Source organism: Budorcas taxicolor, chromosome 17 (assembly GCF_023091745.1).
Source record: "Budorcas taxicolor isolate Tak-1 chromosome 17, Takin1.1, whole genome shotgun sequence".
Taxonomy (NCBI): domain Eukaryota; kingdom Metazoa; phylum Chordata; class Mammalia; order Artiodactyla; family Bovidae; genus Budorcas; species Budorcas taxicolor.
Window position 1 is genome coordinate 53,471,098 of NC_068926.1, and position 19,863 is coordinate 53,490,960.

Consider the following 19,863-nt stretch of genomic DNA (forward strand, 5'->3'; position numbering starts at 1 on the left):
ATTTGCTGTATGACTCAGGGACCCTGAAGCTGGTGCTCTGTGACAACCTAGAGGGGTTGGGTGGGGAGGCAGTGGGGGGTTCAAGAGTGAGGGCCATACATATACATATCTATAGCTGATTCAGGTCGATGTATGGCAGAAGCTATCACAATACTGTAATTATCCAATTAAAAATAAAATACAACTAAAAACCTGGTGAAATTTAAAAAAAAAACACTGTTGAAAGAACTTAAAGATGATATAAATAAATAGAAAAACATATTGTGCTCCTGGGTTGGAAGGCAATACTATTAAGATGACAATACTACCCAAAGGAATCTACAGATTCGGTGCAATGTCTATCAAAATCCCCAAAATATTTTTGGTATCTCGTCCCAAATATCCAAGTATGACTGGTAACTCTAAGAAGTAAGGAAATGGGGGACTTCCCTGGTGGTCCAGTGGTTAAGACTCCAGCTCACAATCCAGGGAAGTCTGGGTTCAATCCCTCATCAGGAAACTAGATCCTGCTTGCTGCAAGTAAGACCTGGCACATCCAAATAAATTTTTTTTTTTAAGTAAGAAATTACTTTTTTCTGGGAGCAGGAAGAATGTTGGCGGAAGGGGAGAAAGAGAGAAAATGGATATAAAACTGATAATGATGTGTGTCTGGCTGAGTCCAGTCACCCAGACCCCCTGCTTGGGTTCTAGTTCACACAAGCAACATACTTCCTTACCACAGTGCCTGGCACACAGTGGAATAAGCGCAGGTGAACAAAGGCTACGAGGTTGACTGAGATGATACAGAGCAGCAGAGTCATCGCTCTTGGTGCCCTTGGCAAGTCGCCTCATGCAAATTAAGAATACTGATAAGTGCCCTACATGAAGAGCAGTTCAGAGCATGCTTCTAGAATAACAAAAGCTGGGTGACTGTAGACCGATTATTTGATAATTAATAGCAGTAATATTAATTCCACAGTAACCTCTTTCTAGCATGTTGCATAGATTATGTGAGATACTGCATGCAAAGAACTTAGCAGAACCTGCGCATAAGAAGAGATTTAAAATAATAGCTGCTGCTACTGCTGCTAAGTCGCTTCAGTCGTGTCCGACTCTGTGCGACCCCATAGACAGCAGCCCACCAGGCTCCCCCGTCCCTGGGATTCTCCAGGCAAGAACACTGGAGTGGGTTGCCATTTCCTTCTCCAATGCATGAAGGTGAAAAGAGAAAGTGAAGTCGCTCAGTGGTATCTGACTCTTAGCGACCCCATGGACTGTAGCCTACCAGGCTCCTCTGTCCACGGGATTTTCCAGGCAAGAGCACTGGAGTGGGGTGCCATTGCCTTCTCCAAAATAATAGCTATTATCACCAAAAATAAACTAAGGACATGGATGCGTGCATAAGTTGCTCCAGTCAGTGTCCAACCCTTCGCAACCCCCATGGACTGTAGCCTGTCAGGCTCCTCTGTCCATGGGATTCTCTAGGCAAGAATACTGAAGTGGGTTGCCATGCCCTCTTCCAGGGGGTCTTCCTGACCTAGGGATTGAACCTGCATCTCCTGTGTCTCCTGCACTGCAAGCAAAATCTTTTCCACTAAGCCACCAGGGAAGCCCAAGAACACAAATAGGAGTTTTTAAAAAGCTCTAATGCACCATAACTAAGCTCCAGCAAAACAAAAAGGAGTTTTGACCTGGCTTCAGGGTAACTTCAGGTGGATCTTTACAGGTTCAAATTGAACTCACCTGAAAACCATACTCCTTGGGGAGGTCAAGAGTGCACGCTGGCGTTTCTGCCGCTAACGTCCACTTCCAGATGCAAACTTTCTGTGAGTGAAAGCAGACAAAGGAGAAAGAGAAGGTTCCTGAACACTGCTGAAATCACCTACACCTCTCGTGGTAACCCAGTGACTTCCGCTAACTGAGCAATGCACAGTGAGCTTGGCCTCAGGCAGGGAGCCCCCATGGGAATCCAGTCATTCGTCCACCCAGATAACCAGAGATGCCGCACTGCCTGAGGCAGAGCTGCTCACAGGGGAACGTTTGACAGGCTGGCTGTCCCAGTGGGCCCCGTACCTGGATTTCGGCATCTGAGATGGTTGCCAGATACTTAGCGTCGCGGGTGATGGCCATGGCCCTAATGCCATTGTCTTCTGGGCAGCTGTCGAATATCGTGTGCACAGGAATGCTGCAAAACACGATGGGGGACACCCACTTCAGGAACAGGACAGCTGTGGTCTATCCACACTACGGAATGCCACTCCGTCACAAAAAGGAGTGAAGCGCTGACCCAGGCGACAACACGGATGAACCTTGAAGACATGGTGCTGAGGGAAGGGAGCCAGACACCAAAGGCTACGCGTTGTATGGTTCCATTTACATCAAATCTCTGGAATAGGCAAATTCATGGAAACCGATCACAGATGTATGCTTGTTCCAGGGGGCTGTGGATGGAGGGTGGGGGAGTGGGTTGTGACTGCTGATGGTTTCAGGGTTTCTTTTCGGGGAGAAGGAAATGTTTGGGAACCAGATAGAGGCGATGGCTGCCCCCCACTGTAATTACACGCAATGCCACTGAATTGTTCACTTTGAGCGGTTACTCTTGAGACTTCCCTGGGGGTCCCGGGATTAAAACTCTGCGCTTCCACTGCAGGGGGCCCAGGTTCAATCCCTAACTGGGGAACTAAGATCTCACATGCTGCATGGTGTGGCAAAAAGTAAATAATAAGGTGGTTACTTTTATGCTACATGAATTTTGGTGCTAGTGGTTTAGTCACCAAGTTGTGTCCGACTCTTTGCAACCCCATGGACTTGTAGTCTGCCAGGCTCCTCTGCCCATGGGATTCTCCAAGCAAGAATACTGGAGTGGCTTGCCATGCCTTTCTCCAGGGGATCTTTTCAACTTAGGGATCAAACCCCCATCTCCTGCGTTGCAGGCAGATTCTTATACTGACTGAGCCATACATGAATTTTGCCTTAATTAAAAAAAAAAAAAAACCCACTCTAATCTGGCCCTTAACATTTCTCAGCCATAAAAATGAATGCTTTTAAGTCAGTTCTAATGAGGTGAATGAACCTAGAGCCTATTATACAGAGTGAAGTAAGTCAGGAAAAAGAAAAACAAATATATATTAACACATATACGTGGAATCTAGAAAGATGGTACTGGTGAACCTATTTGCAGGGCAGCAGTGGAGATGCAAACACAGAGAACAGACTTGCGGACACGGAGGGTGGGAAGGAGATGGTGGGATGAATGGAGAGACTAACATGGAAACATATACACTGCCATACATAAAATAGATAGCTAGTGGGAATTTGACGTATGACTCAGGGAACTCAAACCAGGGCCCTGTGACAACCTAGAGGGGTGCAACGGGGTAGGAGGTGGGAGGGAGGGAGGTTCAAGAGGAAAGGGGCATGTGTATATTTATGGCTGATGCATATATTGATATACAGCAGAAACCAGCACAATACTGTAAAGCAATCATCCTTCAATTAAAAATAAATTCATTTTTTACAAAAGCTCAGGGCAGCATGTAAATGTGCTATTTGTTCTCTGTCTAAGCCCAAGTCTCTCCGTGGTTATCAAGGGCCAGTTCTGGGCCAGGAGTGAAGGATGAAACAAACTGCCTCGGACACCATCCCAGCTCACAGGAAAGCCACAACCTCCTCCAGAAGGCGGAGAATAAACAAGCATAGGCTTTCTCCACAGCAGCTCAGCTGCATGTGTCAAAGTCTTCAATGCACAGATCTTAAAGGCCACCAGTTTCACTTCTACAACTTGTTTTTTTCCCTAGAGAAATAATAGCAAAAGTAAACAGAGATAAATGCCAATTCACATTCATTGTGGCATGGCTTTCACAGCAAAACTTTGGAAACAACACAGATATCCATTGATATGGGGTTTATTTAACAAATAGCATGGTAAAACCATATAAAGAAAAACATATGTCACCTTCAAAAAGAATGAGGTAGATTTGAGAAAATGACTAAAATTTTGTGAAAAAAGCAAATTGCAAAGCGTATACGTAGCATCATCCTGAGTGTGTGTGTGTGAGTGTATGTGTGTGTGAGTGTATGTGTGTGTGTATTTACAAGTAAAGAAAAAATCTGGAGGAATGAACTGCAAACTACATGGTGACTCCGGATATAGGCTTGGGTGAAGGGGGACTTTCTTTTTTTTTTTTTATTTCTACATGTTTGTATTATGTCACTGACAACACTTTACAATGGTATGAAGCAGACAAAGCCTTTACATATGCACAATTAGACAGTACATGAATATCTGAGAGAGTCAAAGTAACCAAAGAAACAGTTGAAGAAATGATGGGAGTGAGTTGTGATGTGGGGGAGGCCCTGACCTCCACTGGAAGAGCAGGCGGTAGGAAGACTTAATCCAGGTACACGGGCTGTGTGGGTCCATGGGTTTTCTTTTTTATTACTTACTTATTTGGCTGCACCAGGTCTTATCTGTAGCACGGGGGGTCTTTGACATTCGTTGTGGCAGCACGTGAATTCTTAAATCTCAGCATGCTAGATATAGTTTCCTGATCAGGAACTGAACTCAGGCCCCCGGCTTTGGGAGTCTTAGCCACTGGACACCGGAGAAGTTCCTGTAGTTGGTTTCTCATAATGGAGACCTTAATGTAAACAGGTCTCAGTATGTCACATTGGTGTACCAATTGGCTGGAACCAAGTCCACGTGCTGGCTGAGGGCCTGTCTGGTTCTCTGTCACTTGAGAAATTTTATGCCACTGAGAAGCAGCCCCCAAAATTCCCTTGAGAAGGGAGTTCTAAAGTTGTTAGGAATGCCATACTGATGTCCATTGTGGGGAAATGTATCTCATCTCTGGAGATCGAATTAAATGTAGAGAAGATGAAGTCAGCTGGACCTGTACTATTAACATTCGTGATAGATTTATTTTTTAAAGGACTGAGTCATGTTTAAGAGAATTTAACATATCAGAGTCTCTGATATGTTAACAAACAGATTAATTTGTGATTCTAATTTACAGCCTGTAGTTGATTTAGACTTGTGATTTTAAATTCAAATTGTATTAGGTTTATAAACAATATTAGAACACTTAAGAGAACTTAAGACTTGCCACATTTATGTCTAGCTTATTGCCATATTTATGTCTAGTTTATTAGATTTATGAGAATTACTTAAGTACTGATGAAGGATTTATTTGTTAATCAGACTACTAAAGAACTTAAAGATGAAACTGAATATATTCCGATTCTAAATGCAGTTTACAACGCTTAAAAGGAGATAATAACAAAATTTGTGAGACCAAACACTAATCAGAGCCCCCGTTATAGGCAATTGCAAAAACATGCTAGATTTGCAGAGTTAGGATTCAGGTGAACTAATAATCTCAAAAGAAGAAGTACGGTTTATCACTTTAATAAATGAATATTAATTCTAACACCAAATATCCTTTCTGGGTTCCCCAAGTCACCATTTGAATATCATAAACCTCGTTATCGATGAATCATTTGCATTGTTAACCAGAGACACACTTTACTTTGCAGGTAAAGAAAAAAATTACTGCAGAGTCACCCCCAGTCTAATGGGGGAGACAGTTCTATAAACGAATAAAAAGCAAAGGATAAACACAGTTTGAAAGGAGGCCAGCTCTGCCTGGGCAAAGGGTGAGAGAAGAGACCCAGTGAGAGGCCCGCCCTTCCTGCCTCAGGACAGCTTTGTCAGGCGGCTGTGTCATCACCCGCAGCTGAAAAGCTCGTCATTGCTACAGATGACCGCTAGGCACACAGAATTTCACTTTGTGGCAGAAGTGTTTGCGTGGCTAGTGTGTGAGGTGCGAATCCCCTGCAACAGGGGCTGAATTGGCAATGAGCCGTCCCTGGAGGGTTCTCAGAAGGGGAGCAACACAATCGGATTTTGCATTTGGCTCAAAGATCAAGCTCAAAATGTTGTGGAGAGGGACTGCCTTGGTGATACAGTGGTTAAGACTCTGCACTTCCAAAGCAGGGAGTGTGGGTTGGATCCCTGGTCAGGGAACTAAGATCCCACATGTCACACGGCCAAAAAATAAATTAAATAAGATCTTAAAAAAAAAAAAAAGTGGCAGAGGAAAACCATACGATGCTGTTGGCCACATGTGTATTTAATATAACAGCAAATATTCTGGAACGAAATGCTTCAAATTGACTAGAGGACTAGGATTGGAGATGGTGGCCCAAGGAGACTAGCTTCCAATTAAAATGTATGAAAGTAACTTAAAAAAATCAACAGATGAATAGATAAACAGTATGTATATTCATGCAATGGAATCCTAAACAGATATAAAAAGGAATGGAATATTGATTCATGCTACAACATGGAAGAATTTGGAAAATATTATGCTAAGTGAAAGAAGCCAGACACAAAAGCCACATATTGTATGACTCTGTTGACATGAGATGTCCAGAACAGGCAAATCTACAGAGATAGAAAGTAGATGAGAGGCTACCAGAGGCTGAGGGGAGGGAGAATGAGGAATTCATTCCTTCAGGTTTTCTGGTTGGGTGATGCAAGTGTTCTGCAACGGTGGTGATGACTGCTTAACATTGTGACTGTAATTAATGCCAGGGAAGTGCATGTGTAAAAGTAGTTCAGGAGCTTCTCTGGTGGTCCAGTGGTTAAGATTCCATGCTTCCACTGCAGGGGGCGAGGGTTCGATTCGTGGTTGGAGAAGTTCCACATGCTGCGCAGTGTGGCCGAAAATAAATAACTGAAAGAAAAAGTAGTTCGGTGCCATGAAGGGTGGGTTGAAGAGCAAAACTGCAAGGGGAGCAGGAGAGATCTGACAGGAGGCTGTTGCAGGAGACCCAAGCAGGAGAGGATGGGCAGAGGCAGAGGTTATTTGGAGGCAAAGGCACAGGACTTTTGGACATTTTGGCAGAGGAGGCCCATGGGACCGGCAGGTGGAACGCCCTCCAGCAGTGCCCCCTCAGCAAACACAGGAAACACTGAGAGTAAGATGGTCTGGCTTCAAGCGCTGGGTGTGCTCCTGCCCGGCTGGAGAACATCACCAGCAGTACCTGCATCCCCTCATGCCACAGCTAAGGAACGGCCAGAGGAAGATAAGGCTGAGAAGAATCTGAGAGCGAACAGACAGCACTGGGTGGAGAACCAGGGGCACATGGTGTCAGAGGAGCCAAGAGGAGTGAAGGGTGTTGAAAGCCACTGAGCAGCCAAGTGGGGTAAGGACTGCGGCTAGGTAACACAGCGCTATGGACGCCACGGGCCACCCGGAGGAGGGAAGTTCCTGTGTCCAGAAATTCAGTGTAACTTCCTAACCTTACTCTCCACCTGGACTCGTCTAACCCACCTCACCTCTCCCCACCCCACCCCCCACACCCAGTCAAGCCCTTACAATCTTGTCAGTGAACCTGACACTGCCCTCTATCTCTAGGACCAGGAATTACAAAAGGACACACATCTGTGAGCATCTGCCCTGGGCCAGGGATTGTGCTCTGGATCTTCATCACAATCCCGTAAGGTAAGTAGTGTAGGTCAGATGGTGCACCCCTCAAAATTCATTCCATCCAGAACCTCAGAATGTGACTTTACATGGAATCAGAGTCTCTGCAGGTCTAATTAGTTAAGATGAGGTCACACTGGCTTAGAGAGGACCCTAAACCCAATGACTGGTGTCTTTAGAGGAGAAAAAACCTTACAGAGAGATACGGAGGGGAAAACGCCACGTGAAGCAGAGGCTGGAGGGACATGTCTACAGGTCAAGGGCCACCAAGGATGCCAGTGACTACTTAAAGTCAGGAGGGGAGCATGGGACAGATTCTCTCTCAGGGCCCCAAGGAGCTCCCTGCAGACAGCCTGACTTCAAGATGTCTGGCCTTACGAACAATGAGAGAATAAATTTCTGTAATTTATGCCACCTAGTTGGGGGGTAATTTTTTTGATATATATTTATTTTACTGTGCCGAATCTTTTAGCTGCAGCATGTGGGATCTAGTTCCCTGACCAGGAATCAAATCCCAGGCCCCCTTCATTGGGAGCACAGAGTCTTAGCCACTGGATCACCAGGAAAGTCCCTAGAGGTAATTTCTTACAGCAGCCCAGGGAAACAAAGACGGTATGATTCGCCTTTTTATTTTTATTATTATTTTTTTTTGCAGATGGTGAAAGTCACACAACTTCTCTGGGCCCCCCAGCTGGGTGAGTGTGAGTTGGCCTCCCCTCAGGCCAGCGTGCCTGGTAGCGTCAGTTGCTCAGTCGTGTCAGACTCTTTGCGGCCCCATGGACTGTAGCCCGCCAGCTTATCCATGGGATTCTCCAGGCAAGAACACTGGAGTGGATAGCCATTCCCTTCTCCAGAGGATCTTTCTGACCGAGGGCTCGAACCCAGGTCTCCTGCATTGCAGGCAGATTCTTTACCATCTGAGCGACAGGGTTTCTGGCTTAAAGAGCCAAGAATTGTCCATATGAAATTCACCAAAGTCATGTCACTCCCAAGGGCCTTGAGGCAGGAAGACAAGCTCTCCTGGGACCCTTGCACCTTGCCCTGCATCCCAGCACCGGCTTCTCTATCCCCAGACCAGCATGCCTCATTTTTTGTGGGTTACAGTGGCCCGTTACTGTACGTAAACGAGGAGGCGGCGGCTCTGGTGTGCCTACCCTGTGAAAGAGTCCCATATGATGATCAGGCAGTCGGGCCCTTTGTCGGCCGTGGCGACCCAGCGCCTGTCTTCGCTGATGCAGAGGCAGGAAATGATGTTGGGGTGGCCCTGCAGACGTGGAGAGAAGATGCTCTGAGACGTGGAAGGTGCAGCCCAGCCCTGGCGCCAGCAGGAAAGGTGGGACCCCAGAGAGAGACGTGAGCTCCCTGTCCAGTCTCCACCTCTGAACATCCAACTCCTGCCCACTTTCCTGGTGTTACTCTACAGCCAGAGGTTTTCAGACTTTCCCTTGAAACGCTTGTGGGAGGGACTTTCCTGATGGTCCAGGGGTTAAGACTTCACCTTCCAATTCAGGGGGTGTGGGTTCCATCCCTGGTCAAGGAGCTAAGATCCTACACGCCTTAGGGCCAAGAAAACATAAAACAGAAGCAATATTGCAACAAATTCAACAAAGACTTTAAAAATGGCCGACATTAAAAGTAAAAAAAAGTATTAAAAAAGAAAAAACAAAACACTCACAGGATAAGCTACACTCCCCACAAGAACAGTGGCTTCCTAGGGGTCAAGGCATGTACCTGACTCTGAACCCTGGTTGAGAATAAATGTCTGGGTCCTCTCAGGTCCCACCTCCTTGGACTCCCCTGCTGGCCTCATCTCCTTTAAAACTGCTCACTCGGGTCCCTGAGCAGCTCTGGAGCCAAAGCCTCCTTGCTGGCCTCAGCTTTCACTTGTATCCTCCTATAATCCTCCCCACACAACAGGAATCTTCTGGAAACACAAACAAGAGATGGCAGCCAGGAAACCACCCCTATTGCCCTCTTTCCACGTCACCCCCTCGCTCACTGGCCTCTTCTCTGGGCCCCACACAAAAGGCCTGAAAATCTGGAGCTCTCTCTGTCGGGGATGCTCTTGCCTGCAAAACTGCCCCTGGTTGGCTCATGCTCAGCCTTCAGGTCTCAGCAAAAATAGCACGTTTCTATTCCCTGCCTACCAGTTCAGAGGAAGTCTTCTCAGACCTTGATTTTTCTCTTTTAGAGCACTTTCACATACCCATTCCAGCGATTATCATCTTTATTTGTAGGCAAGTTTATTGTTTATTTATTTATTTGCCTGTGCCAGGTCTTTAGCTGCAGCTCGTGGGATCCCCAGTCTTCAGGGCGGCATGCTGGACCTTTTAGTTGGGGAGTGGGAACTCTTAGTTGCAGCACACAGGATCTTCAGCTGTGGCATGTGGGAACTAATTCCCTGACCAGGGATGGAACCCAGGCCCCCTGCTTTGGGAGCACAGAGTCTTAGCCAGCAGACCACCAGGGGAAGTCCCCAATCTTTAGTTATGTATTTACGCGTTCACTTGGTTAAGTCTGCCTCTCCATGGTGGGGGGAACTAGGTCTGTTTTGTTCATGATGTCATCTGAAACATAGTGGTTATGACAAATACAAATGGAAATGAATGACTGGCCGAGGCCCCGCCCAGCCACCCCCTCTGGGGAGGCTGGACGCCTGCCTGGCCGCTCCCTGCTTCTCAGCCCATCTGCCCCTCCTCCACATCCCTACCATCACACTGTCCCTTCTCCCCCTGCTGCACATTCAACTAAGCGCCAAGAAGAGTATGCTGACTGTGTATGTTTCAGGACTTCTAGGAAGCAAATTCCTGAAGTTACACCCACTTGTCTTGGATCCCCGGCAGGATGCTGAGTACTGGTTGACCTCTTGGAAAAATACTTGGTGAAGCTTCTGATCTAGGCATTGACCGAGGAAGGTCCTTATTAAAATATAGGGAACTGAAAGGGGGTGATGTGGAACTGTTTATCAGGTTAACTAGTAGAAATTCAGACACTGGAAAAACATTTGGACAGGTAAAAGAAAACGAAAGGGGTCAAAAAAACATCCGGAACAGAGGAAGCAGTGCAGTGTGGGGGACGGAAGGTGTGTGGGGCATTTAGGGAGGCACTTAGGGGGTGTGAATAAAAACAGATGCTGGAGGGAGGCGAGGGAGGAGGACAACTGACCTACTTAATACTTTCAAGTTAGGAGACCTGAGCCTAAGACCCGGCTTCACCACCTGCTAGAGCAGCCTTGGGCCAGTCAGCTAAATTGACCTGAGCCTCAGTTTCCTCTCCTGTGAAATGGCGATACTAACACCCACTTTTCAGCATGAGTAGGAGTATCAAAGCCCTGAGAGCTCTGGAAAGGAGGCTAAGGGTTAACGAGGTCTGAATCCCCACTGAAGAGCTTCCCTTTGCGTTCATCACTGTCCCATAGAGACAACATGGTCTCTCCTGACCCCATTTTTACAGAAATGTAAAAAAATACAGATGCTTTAGACTCTAGTTACTATAAAATTAAAGTCAACTGCTATTTGTAAATTGATTCTGATTAGAATCAGAAAGACAACAAACAGCAAAAGTTGTTTGCAAACAGAATTCGCTATGGTTCAGAAGGGAGGAAGGAACACGTGACTGAGATAGAATGAGGTTGGTCCTAGAAATAAAAAACAAAGTGCTGTATTCAAGTTAATGACAACTTCTTTCACCAGAAGTAAGAGAAGCCTGCAAACCTGAAGATGGTGCTGGTTGTTCTTGAGGACGTTGTAGATGACCCCAGTGTGACCACTGGCGTAGAGAAGGACTCTCTGGTTTTCTCGAATGTAGTAAACAGGAAGGGTACTGTTCCACCCGAATGACCAGGTCATAGTCTGTAAGACAAAGGTAAAACCAGCAGGACACTATGGTGTGTGAGCCCAGAGCTGGGCTGCGGGGCGATCCTAGCACGAGTCCTGGAGGAAAAGGGTTCACATCATCAACCAATAAAGAGATACCACGTTGGGACTTCCCTGGGGGTTCAGTGGCTAAGAACACACCTTTCAACACAGGCTATGTGGGTTCTATCCGTGGTCAAAGAACTAAGATCCTGTGTGCACAGGGCAACTAAGCCCTCAGGCTGCAACTCAGATCCAAAACTGCCAAAAATATAAAACTACCAACAAATAAAAATTTTTTTAAAGAGAGAAACATCACCTTGAGAAGTCCTCAAGAACATGCTACTACGTGGATGACCCCTAAGAATGTGATGCTAAGTGAAAGCAGTCAGATGCGAAGGACCACATAGTGTATGACCCCATCTATATGGAAATGTCCAGAATAGGCAAATCCATAGAGATGGAAAGTAGGTCAATGGTTTCCAGGCGCTGGGGGAGGAAGTAGGGAGTGACTGCTTACTGTGTATGGGTTCTTTTTGGGGTAACAGAAATGTTCTGAAATTAGATAGTGGCAAACATCGCATAACCTTGTGAACGGGCTAAGAAACCAAACAATTGTACTTTTTTTTTTTTTGGCTGCGTCAGTTCTAAGTTGTGGCATGCAGGGATCTTCATTGGATTATGAAGGATCATTCATTGCAGCACACAAACTCTCTAGTTGTAGCAATGAAGACCTAGCTGCTCGGAGGCATGTGGGATCCTAGTTCCCCAACCAGGGATTAAAACCCGTGACCCCTGCATTGGCAGGTGGATTCTTAACTACTGGATCACCAGGGAAGACCCAATTGTACATTTCAAAAGGGTAAATTTTCATAGACATAGAAAACAAACTTATGGGGAAAGTGGGTTGGGAAGGAGGGATAAACTAGGAATTTGAGATTAAAATATACACATTACTATATATAAAACAGATAACTAACAAGGACCTACTGTATAGCACAGGGAACTATGCTCAATATATTATAATAATCTACAAGGGAAAAGAATCTGAAAAAGATATATATACACATACACATATATATACATACAAGTATATATTATATATAACTGAATCACTTTGCTGTACACCTGAAACTAACATTGCAAATCAACTGCACTTCAACAAAAATAACTTTAAAAATTAAAATAAACGTAAAGGGTACACTTTACAGGGATGTGAAGAAACTGGGACCTTTATGCATCATGGGTGGGAGTGTGAAACGGTGAAGCTGCTGTGGAAAACAATATAGAGGTTCCTCAAAAAAACTGGAAATAATCCCCGTGTGATCCAGCCGTTACACTTCTGGGCACATTCGCAAAAGAACATCAGTCAGAGTCTCGAAAAGGTACGTGTACACCCATGTGCAGAGCAGCATGTTTTGCAATGGTCAAAAGGCAGAGGCAACCCCAGGGTCCGTGGACATATGAATGGATAAACAATGTGTGAATATTATTCAGCCTCCAAAGGGACAGAGATTCTGACACATGCTCCAACGTGGATGGGCCTTTAGGACATAATGTAAGTAAAATATGCCAGTCACAGAAAGACAAATACGAGCTGAATGGTTCCACTTGTATGAGGTACTGGGAATAGTCAAATTCATAGAGACGGAAAGTAGAAGGGTGTTGGCAGGAACTGGGTGGGGGCTGGGGAGTTGGCAGCTGCAGGTACAGTGTGTGTTTCACAAGATGAAGAGAGTTATGGGGATGGCGATGATGACAGTTGCACAACTCTATGAATGTATTTACTGGGTTGGCCAAAAAGTTCGGTTGGGTTTTTCCATAACAGCTTATGGGGTTTTCCCTGGTGGCTCAGTTGGTAAATGATTCACCTGCAATGCAGGAGACCCACGTTCGATCCCTGGGTCAGGAAGATCCCCTGGAGGAGGAAATGGCAACCCACTGCAGTATTCTGGCCTGGAAAATCCCATGGGCAGAAGAACCTGTGGGCTACAGTCCATGGGGTCACAAAGAGCCAGACACGACTTAGCGACTAAACCACCACCACCTAACATGGTTTTTCCTTACAGAAAAACTAGAACAAACTTTCTGGCCAACCTAACAAAATCATTTTACATGTAAAAATGGTTATGACGATAAGTTTTATATTATGTGCCTTTTAACACAATCTGATTAAAACTATTTATTTATTTATTTATTTGGCTGCACCAGGTCTTAGCTGCAGCACGTGGTATCTTTAGCTGTGGCATGAGAACTCAATTGTGGCATGTGGGAACTAGTTCCCCGACTAGGAATAGAACTTGGGCCCCCTGCATTGAGAGTCTTAGCTACTGGCCCGCCAGGGAAGTCCCTTACCATATTCTTTTAAGAAACAGTTAAGAGGGTGGATTTTATGGTATGTGATTGATAACTCCATTTAGAAAGAAAAGCAAAGATGCAAGGTAAACACAGGTATGTTTACTGTGTAAGAATTCAGTGAGTTCTACACTTGTGTGTGCACTTTCTCTTTGTATATTTCAATAAAAATATTTCCTTTAAAAATAAAGGAAAGCCTTCAACAGTAAATAGAAACAACTTCCTATTTACCTACTCCCCAGAACCTAGAACCCAGTTCAGTAATCAGCCACACAGTGAGCACTGATTGTTGTGAAATTCAATTTACTGAATGAGAGTATGCAGAATGGATAAGTTATAATAAAGTCACTAAGTAACTTCTTAAGGAAGGCAATTATTTAGCCTGAGTACTTGTTCCTTATTCACGATTCTCCCTGGAAGGACAAAGTATTCAATATAAAGAGATAAAATTCCCTTAGGAGGATTAAAAACCCCATGTTTCTAGTAACAAGTAAAATAAAACAAAGTTAAAATTTCCTGAAATGAAAAATAACAGGTACTATAAATATGACTATTGCTTTCAATTAAATAGCAGTTTGTTTATGTATATTTTTGTTTTCAATGTCTCTTACAAAAATTATAGATAAACTGTGGTACATTCATACAATGGAGTATCATTCAGTGATAAAAAAATAAATGAGGGGGGATTTCCCTGGTGGTCCAGTGGTTAAGACTTCACCCGCCAATGCAGTGGGTGTGGGTTTGATCCCTGGTCCCGAAGCTTAGACCTCCTGGCCAAAAAACCAAAATGCAAAACAGAAACAATACTGTAACAAATTCAGTAAAGACTTTAAAAATGGTTCACATCCCCCGAAACAGAAAGCAATGAAGGAATTCTCTGGCAGTCCAATGGTTAGGACTTTCCACTCTCGTTGCCAAGGGCCCAGGTTTGATCCCTGGTCAGGGAACGAGGATCCCACAAGCCACAAGACATGGTCAAAAAATTAAGTAAAATTAAAATTTTAAAAATTAGAAAGAAATTAGCTAGTAAGCCAGAAGAGACACAGAGGAAACTTAAAGGCATGCTAACTAAGTGAAAGAAGCCAATCTGAAAAGCCTATATAGTGTATGAGTCCAACTACATGACATTCTGGAAAAGGCAAAACGATGGAGACAATTTAAAGAAATTAATGGTTGCCAGTGGCTGGGGTGCTAAGGGAGAGGGGGAGATGAACACGTGGGGCACAGGAGATTTTTAGGGCAGTGAAACTGCTCTGCATGAAACAACAGTGGTAGATATGCGTCATTATGTATTTGTCAAAGCCCAGAGACTACACAGCACACAGTGAACCCAAAGGTACACTATGGACTTCAGGCAATACTTATGCTTCCCTATTGGCTCATCCACTCTGACAGATGTACTGCACTCATGCAAGAGTAACAGAGGAGACCGGGGGGAAGAAGGCACAAGGGACTACACGGGGATTCTCTGTTTTTCACTCTATTTTCCTATAACCTAAAACTGCCACCCCCACCCCCCATTAAGTCTATTTTAAAAATTAACCAAGGCTGATGTGGTAGAGTGTTTAAAATAATGGTTATGTAATCAGCTACCAAAACTCAGTGAATTATATTGGAGCATAGAGATGAAATCTGGTGCATTTCCTTTCTGATGTTTGAATGATACTTAAGGTTAAATGATGGACCATATATTTCTCCCAAGACAGACAGAGTGGGCAACGTGGCCGACTTCTCTCCTACACACTTCATTCTCCATTGTCTCCTCATTCCATCTGCTCATTTGCTGTAACTTATATTTATATTTAGATCTTTTATTGCATGGGCGTGAGTGGTAGAATTATGGAATCATAATTGTCTCAAGCTGCACCTTCTAGGAATGGAAATATTCCATATCTAGCTGGATCTTTTTTTAAATTAATTTAGTTGGCTGTGCTGGGTCTTAGTTGCAGCACACAGGATCTTCACTGTAGCCTGTGGGGTCTAGTTCCCTGACCAGGGATCAGACCAGCGGCCCCTGCATTGGGAGTGCGGAACCTTAACCACTGGACCATCAGGGAAGTGCCCTCTAGCTTCTTAAAAGCCAATTTCTTCATGTGAGAGGGTTCTTTTAGAAACCTAGTAATTCTAAAAGGCCTTATAGTCATCCTGGAAGTTTATTTTCCAATTTAACAAATTAGTTATAAAAAGAACACATTCTTAACTAGACTCCTGCCTCCAGGTAAAACAACTCTTCCAAGATGAAAACTAGATGGACCTCACTCAGTAGTCACAGAACTTCCTTGAGCAGCCCTATCATTAACCAAAATCACACAGGACTCATACTCATTGCATTTTGCACTAGTTTCAACGTTTATGATGGGTGATCATGGGGACAGTCACCTCTCGTATTAATCTTCTAAAACATGGTGATCTGGAAAACAAAACTTGATTGTCAAAACCAGATTTTACTATATTTGATAGTCGTATGATTCCTTCTCATAAACTCACGATACTTTGTTTTTTTGGATGGAGATGGTATCCACAGTTATGCCTATTTACCATGAGCACTTCAACTTATGACAGGCCTCTGGAATAAGGCAGGGGACCCTCTGGAAAAGGAGGGTGCTGCGGCACATAGAGAAGTATACGCACTGAAGAGTTAGGGGAGACACACTGACTGAAGCCACCCATCCTGGCCAGGCAGCATAAGCAACCGCTGCATGAATTATTTCACAACAGGAGGTCCCAATAAGGAACACAACCCTCCTCGCTGGCACCCATCTTGGCTGAGTAATGCCTGCGCCACTGGGAAGGACCCTGATTGGCCAGAGACAACCTGGACACTAATCCCATCACCATAAGACCTGAGACTGTGAGCCATGTGGCAGAGCAGTTGTCCTGGGTTCCCTCACCCTCCTGCTCTCCACCCGGGCGCCCCTTCCCACTAAAGCCTCTTGCTGTGTCAGCACGTGCATCTCCTCGGACAATTCATTTCCGAGTGTTAGACAAGAGCCCGTTTTCGAGCCCTGGAGGAGGTCCCCACTCCTGCAACAGAAGCACCTTTGGCGAGGGCAAGAAATTAGAAACAGCATAAATGGCCATCAATAGGGAAATCGCTGAATTTAAAATGAAGTGGCTACACATGAACTGATACAAAAAAATCCTCTAAGAGATATTAAGTGCAAAAGCATTTTACAGAGATTCAGAATATCTCACTGGTAAAAACAAAAACTGAAAAACAAACTCGTGTGTGTGTGTGTGTGTGTAGATAAATATTTGTACATGTACCAGAAAAAGTCTGGAAAGATACATGGTTATACCAAACTGCAACAGTAATCACCTCAGGAAAATGGTTTTGGGTGAGAGTGTGTTAAAGAATAGGAACCTTTGCCATATATATATATGCTTTTCTTTTTTAAAGAAAAAAGAAATAAAAGGTGAATTTTTTAAAGAAAATAAATACAGACTATTTATTTATTTATTTGGCTGCACCAGGTCTTAGTCGTGGCACACAAGATCTTTGAGCTTAGGATCTTCAGTTGCACCCTATAGGATCTAGTTCCCTGACCAGGGATCGAACCCAGACCCCGTGAATTGGGAGCACAGAGTCTTAGCCACTGAACCTCTGTGTGTATATATATATTTTTTTGTAAAATAAAGAGCACTTATTCATTTTAACAAAAAGAAGAAACAATAAAGGCAAAAGGAAAGGAAAAAGAAAGCGCCCTCAGAGAGTTAAGCAAACTTGTAAAGGGGGACAGCCTCTGCAAGTCTGGTTCCACAGCAAGCCCAAGGCTAAACAGGGGCCCAGACCTGCATGGTGGCTTTTGTCAAGTCCAGGGAGCGGGGGCCCTGGCACAAAGATCGCTTGCTCTCATCAGTGATATCACCTGATTTCTGGTTAGTCGGCTAAATAAGACCAATGTCCTCATGGGCTCTAAAAAACTCAAAGTTATTCTTTCTTTCAGACCAAGCAACTGCAAGCTTGAAGCTTTAACTCCACTGCTCAAAGCCAGCCACATCTACAGAAAGGAGGCTGTCAGTTTCTCCGCACTTCCCCTCGGCATCCTTCCATTACCACCACCACCACCACCCATTCATCATCTGGTTGTTAACACTTGTCAAGTGCTCACTCTGTGTTAGGAACTGCATTAAGTATACACACTCCATCACTTACGAATCTTCCAAAGGCATGGATCTACAGGGGAGAGGCGGGGGGAGGATGAATCCCAGGAAACAATTTTCAGAAAGCAGCAGATGGAGGAAGAAGGGGGAAAAGAAACCTCCTCTTCCTTCTCTTGGCAAATGATAATATTTTTATTCCTCGCAGATGGCACCTCCCTGAAATGCTGTCAGCGGCAGCAAAGGCAGACTCCATTGGACCAACTGGTGCTTTTCCTGGTGGCTTTCATTTCTTCCAGACCTTTTGCTTATTGATCCATCTTGGGGTGGCTAGTTTTTAGGAAACTGTCATGGTTTGAGGAGCTGCTAAAAGCATCAAGCCAGTTATAGGAGAAGAGGTGAGGAGAGGAGGAGAAAGAGAAGAATTGGTGGCTGGAAGAGAAGTATCAGAATATCTAAGAGAGAGAGTGGGAAGGAAGAGAAACAGAGAGAGGGAGAGAGATTTTGAGTCTCCTGCAAGAAAACGACACCCTGGGCTTCCCTGGCGGTCCACTGGTTAAGGCTGCGTGCTTCCACTGCAGAGGGCATGGGTTCCATCCCTGGTCAAGGAACTCCCCACATGCCTCGAGGTGCGGCCAAAAAAAAAAAGAAAGAAAGAAAATAACACCCTATGCAACAGACAAACCGCTTCCGGAATTTCTTTGCCTGCAGAACAGCATTGCTATTGAACCCAGATGCAGTGCATTCTGTCACACACGTCCAGCAGAGCTCTGAACTGAACTTTAAAAAGACCCAAGTCTATGATTAGCTTAAAATGGATCTTTCTGGTGGCATTTTTTCCATAGGCATAAAATTCCCCTATTTCAAAATACTCTCAAAGCACTGGGGGCCATTTGGCAGCTTGGATGGGAGGAGGGTTTGAGGGAGAATGGATTGAATGGCTGAGTCCCTTCACTGTCCACCTAAAACTTTCACCACATTGTTAATCAGCTATACCCCAATACAAAAATAAAAAGTTTAAAAAAGTAAACACATAAAAGGACGCCACACTTACCAAGGGGTACGTGTTGGCACTCTCCCTGCTTTGGAACAAAACGTCCTCAGTGGCGGTGGAGACCAGTGATGCCTTGGTGATCCTTGCTTTGGGCTGTGATTCTTTTTCACTTTTCTCGCTGATATATGATACCCTCTTTTCTTTTCTCCTTTCCCTCTTTTCCTGCTCCAAGTCTCCCCTTTCTGGTTCCAAGTCTCTCCCTTCTTCTTCTTCCAGTTCGTCTTGGGGCCTCTGGTCAAGCTCGCCTGAAGGCTGCCTTTCCGGGAAACTAATCAGTGGTTCCCCAGAAGTGGTTACATCCAAATCCAGAAACTCTAATTGTGAGCCAGGGCTTCTTGGAAGCTCAAACGTTTCTAAAAGCTCTGATTGTAATGAATGCTTTGACTCGCTACCACTGTTCTTTAAAAAAAAGAAATAAAAAGGAGACTGTGATGCCAAATCCAGTACACGCTGCCACATGCCCTCATTTAGTCTCCTTTCTTTTCCTAATCAGCCAGTCTTAGTGTTAGCCTCACATCAGAACTATGAACTGCTTTAAAAGAGAGCCTGGGACGTTTTGTACTCAAATAACAGGAATCGTGGGTGTGTCAAGTTTATTCTCAGCTTACTAGCAGACCCACAACAGCAAAATGATTCTTCTAAGTGGCCTTCAAAACCACCACAAAGTCATAGAGAGTCACTTCTCCTTGGGGCTTCCCAGGTGGCTTAGTGGGTAAAGAATCGACCTGCAATGCAGGAGATGCAGGAGACTTAGGTTTGATCCCTAAGTTGGGAAGATCCCATGGAGGAAGGCATGGCAACCCACTCCAGTATTCTTGCCTGGGAAAGTCCACGGACAGAGGAGCCTGGCAGGCTACAGTCCACAGGGTCCCAGAGAGTCAGACACGACTGAAGCAACTGAGCACGCAGGCACACACTTCTCCTTGGACCACAGCTGAGTTTTATAGGCTGACTCTGTTTAGATAAGCAGACTCCAGCTAACCACTGTCCTTTAAGTCAGCTCTGGTACACACTTCCTCCAGGAAGATTT

The 19,863-nt window shown here is 44.8% G+C and overlaps 1 protein-coding gene across 1 annotated transcript in view; it reads right to left on the reverse strand.

Annotated features, from left to right (window-relative positions):
* The window catches only part of CFAP251 (cilia and flagella associated protein 251), a 71,319-nt gene that overhangs the window by 50,502 nt on the left and 954 nt on the right, over positions 1–19,863 (reverse strand). Inside the window, exons 4-8 of the mRNA XM_052654455.1 lie at positions 18,834–19,227; positions 11,183–11,320; positions 8,624–8,733; positions 2,053–2,164; positions 1,723–1,803 (exon numbers count right to left, since the gene is read on the reverse strand). Of these exons, the coding sequence (XP_052510415.1) occupies positions 1,723–1,803; positions 2,053–2,164; positions 8,624–8,733; positions 11,183–11,320; positions 18,834–19,227 (835 nt within the window). The remainder of the gene's footprint in view (positions 1–1,722; positions 1,804–2,052; positions 2,165–8,623; positions 8,734–11,182; positions 11,321–18,833; positions 19,228–19,863) is intronic.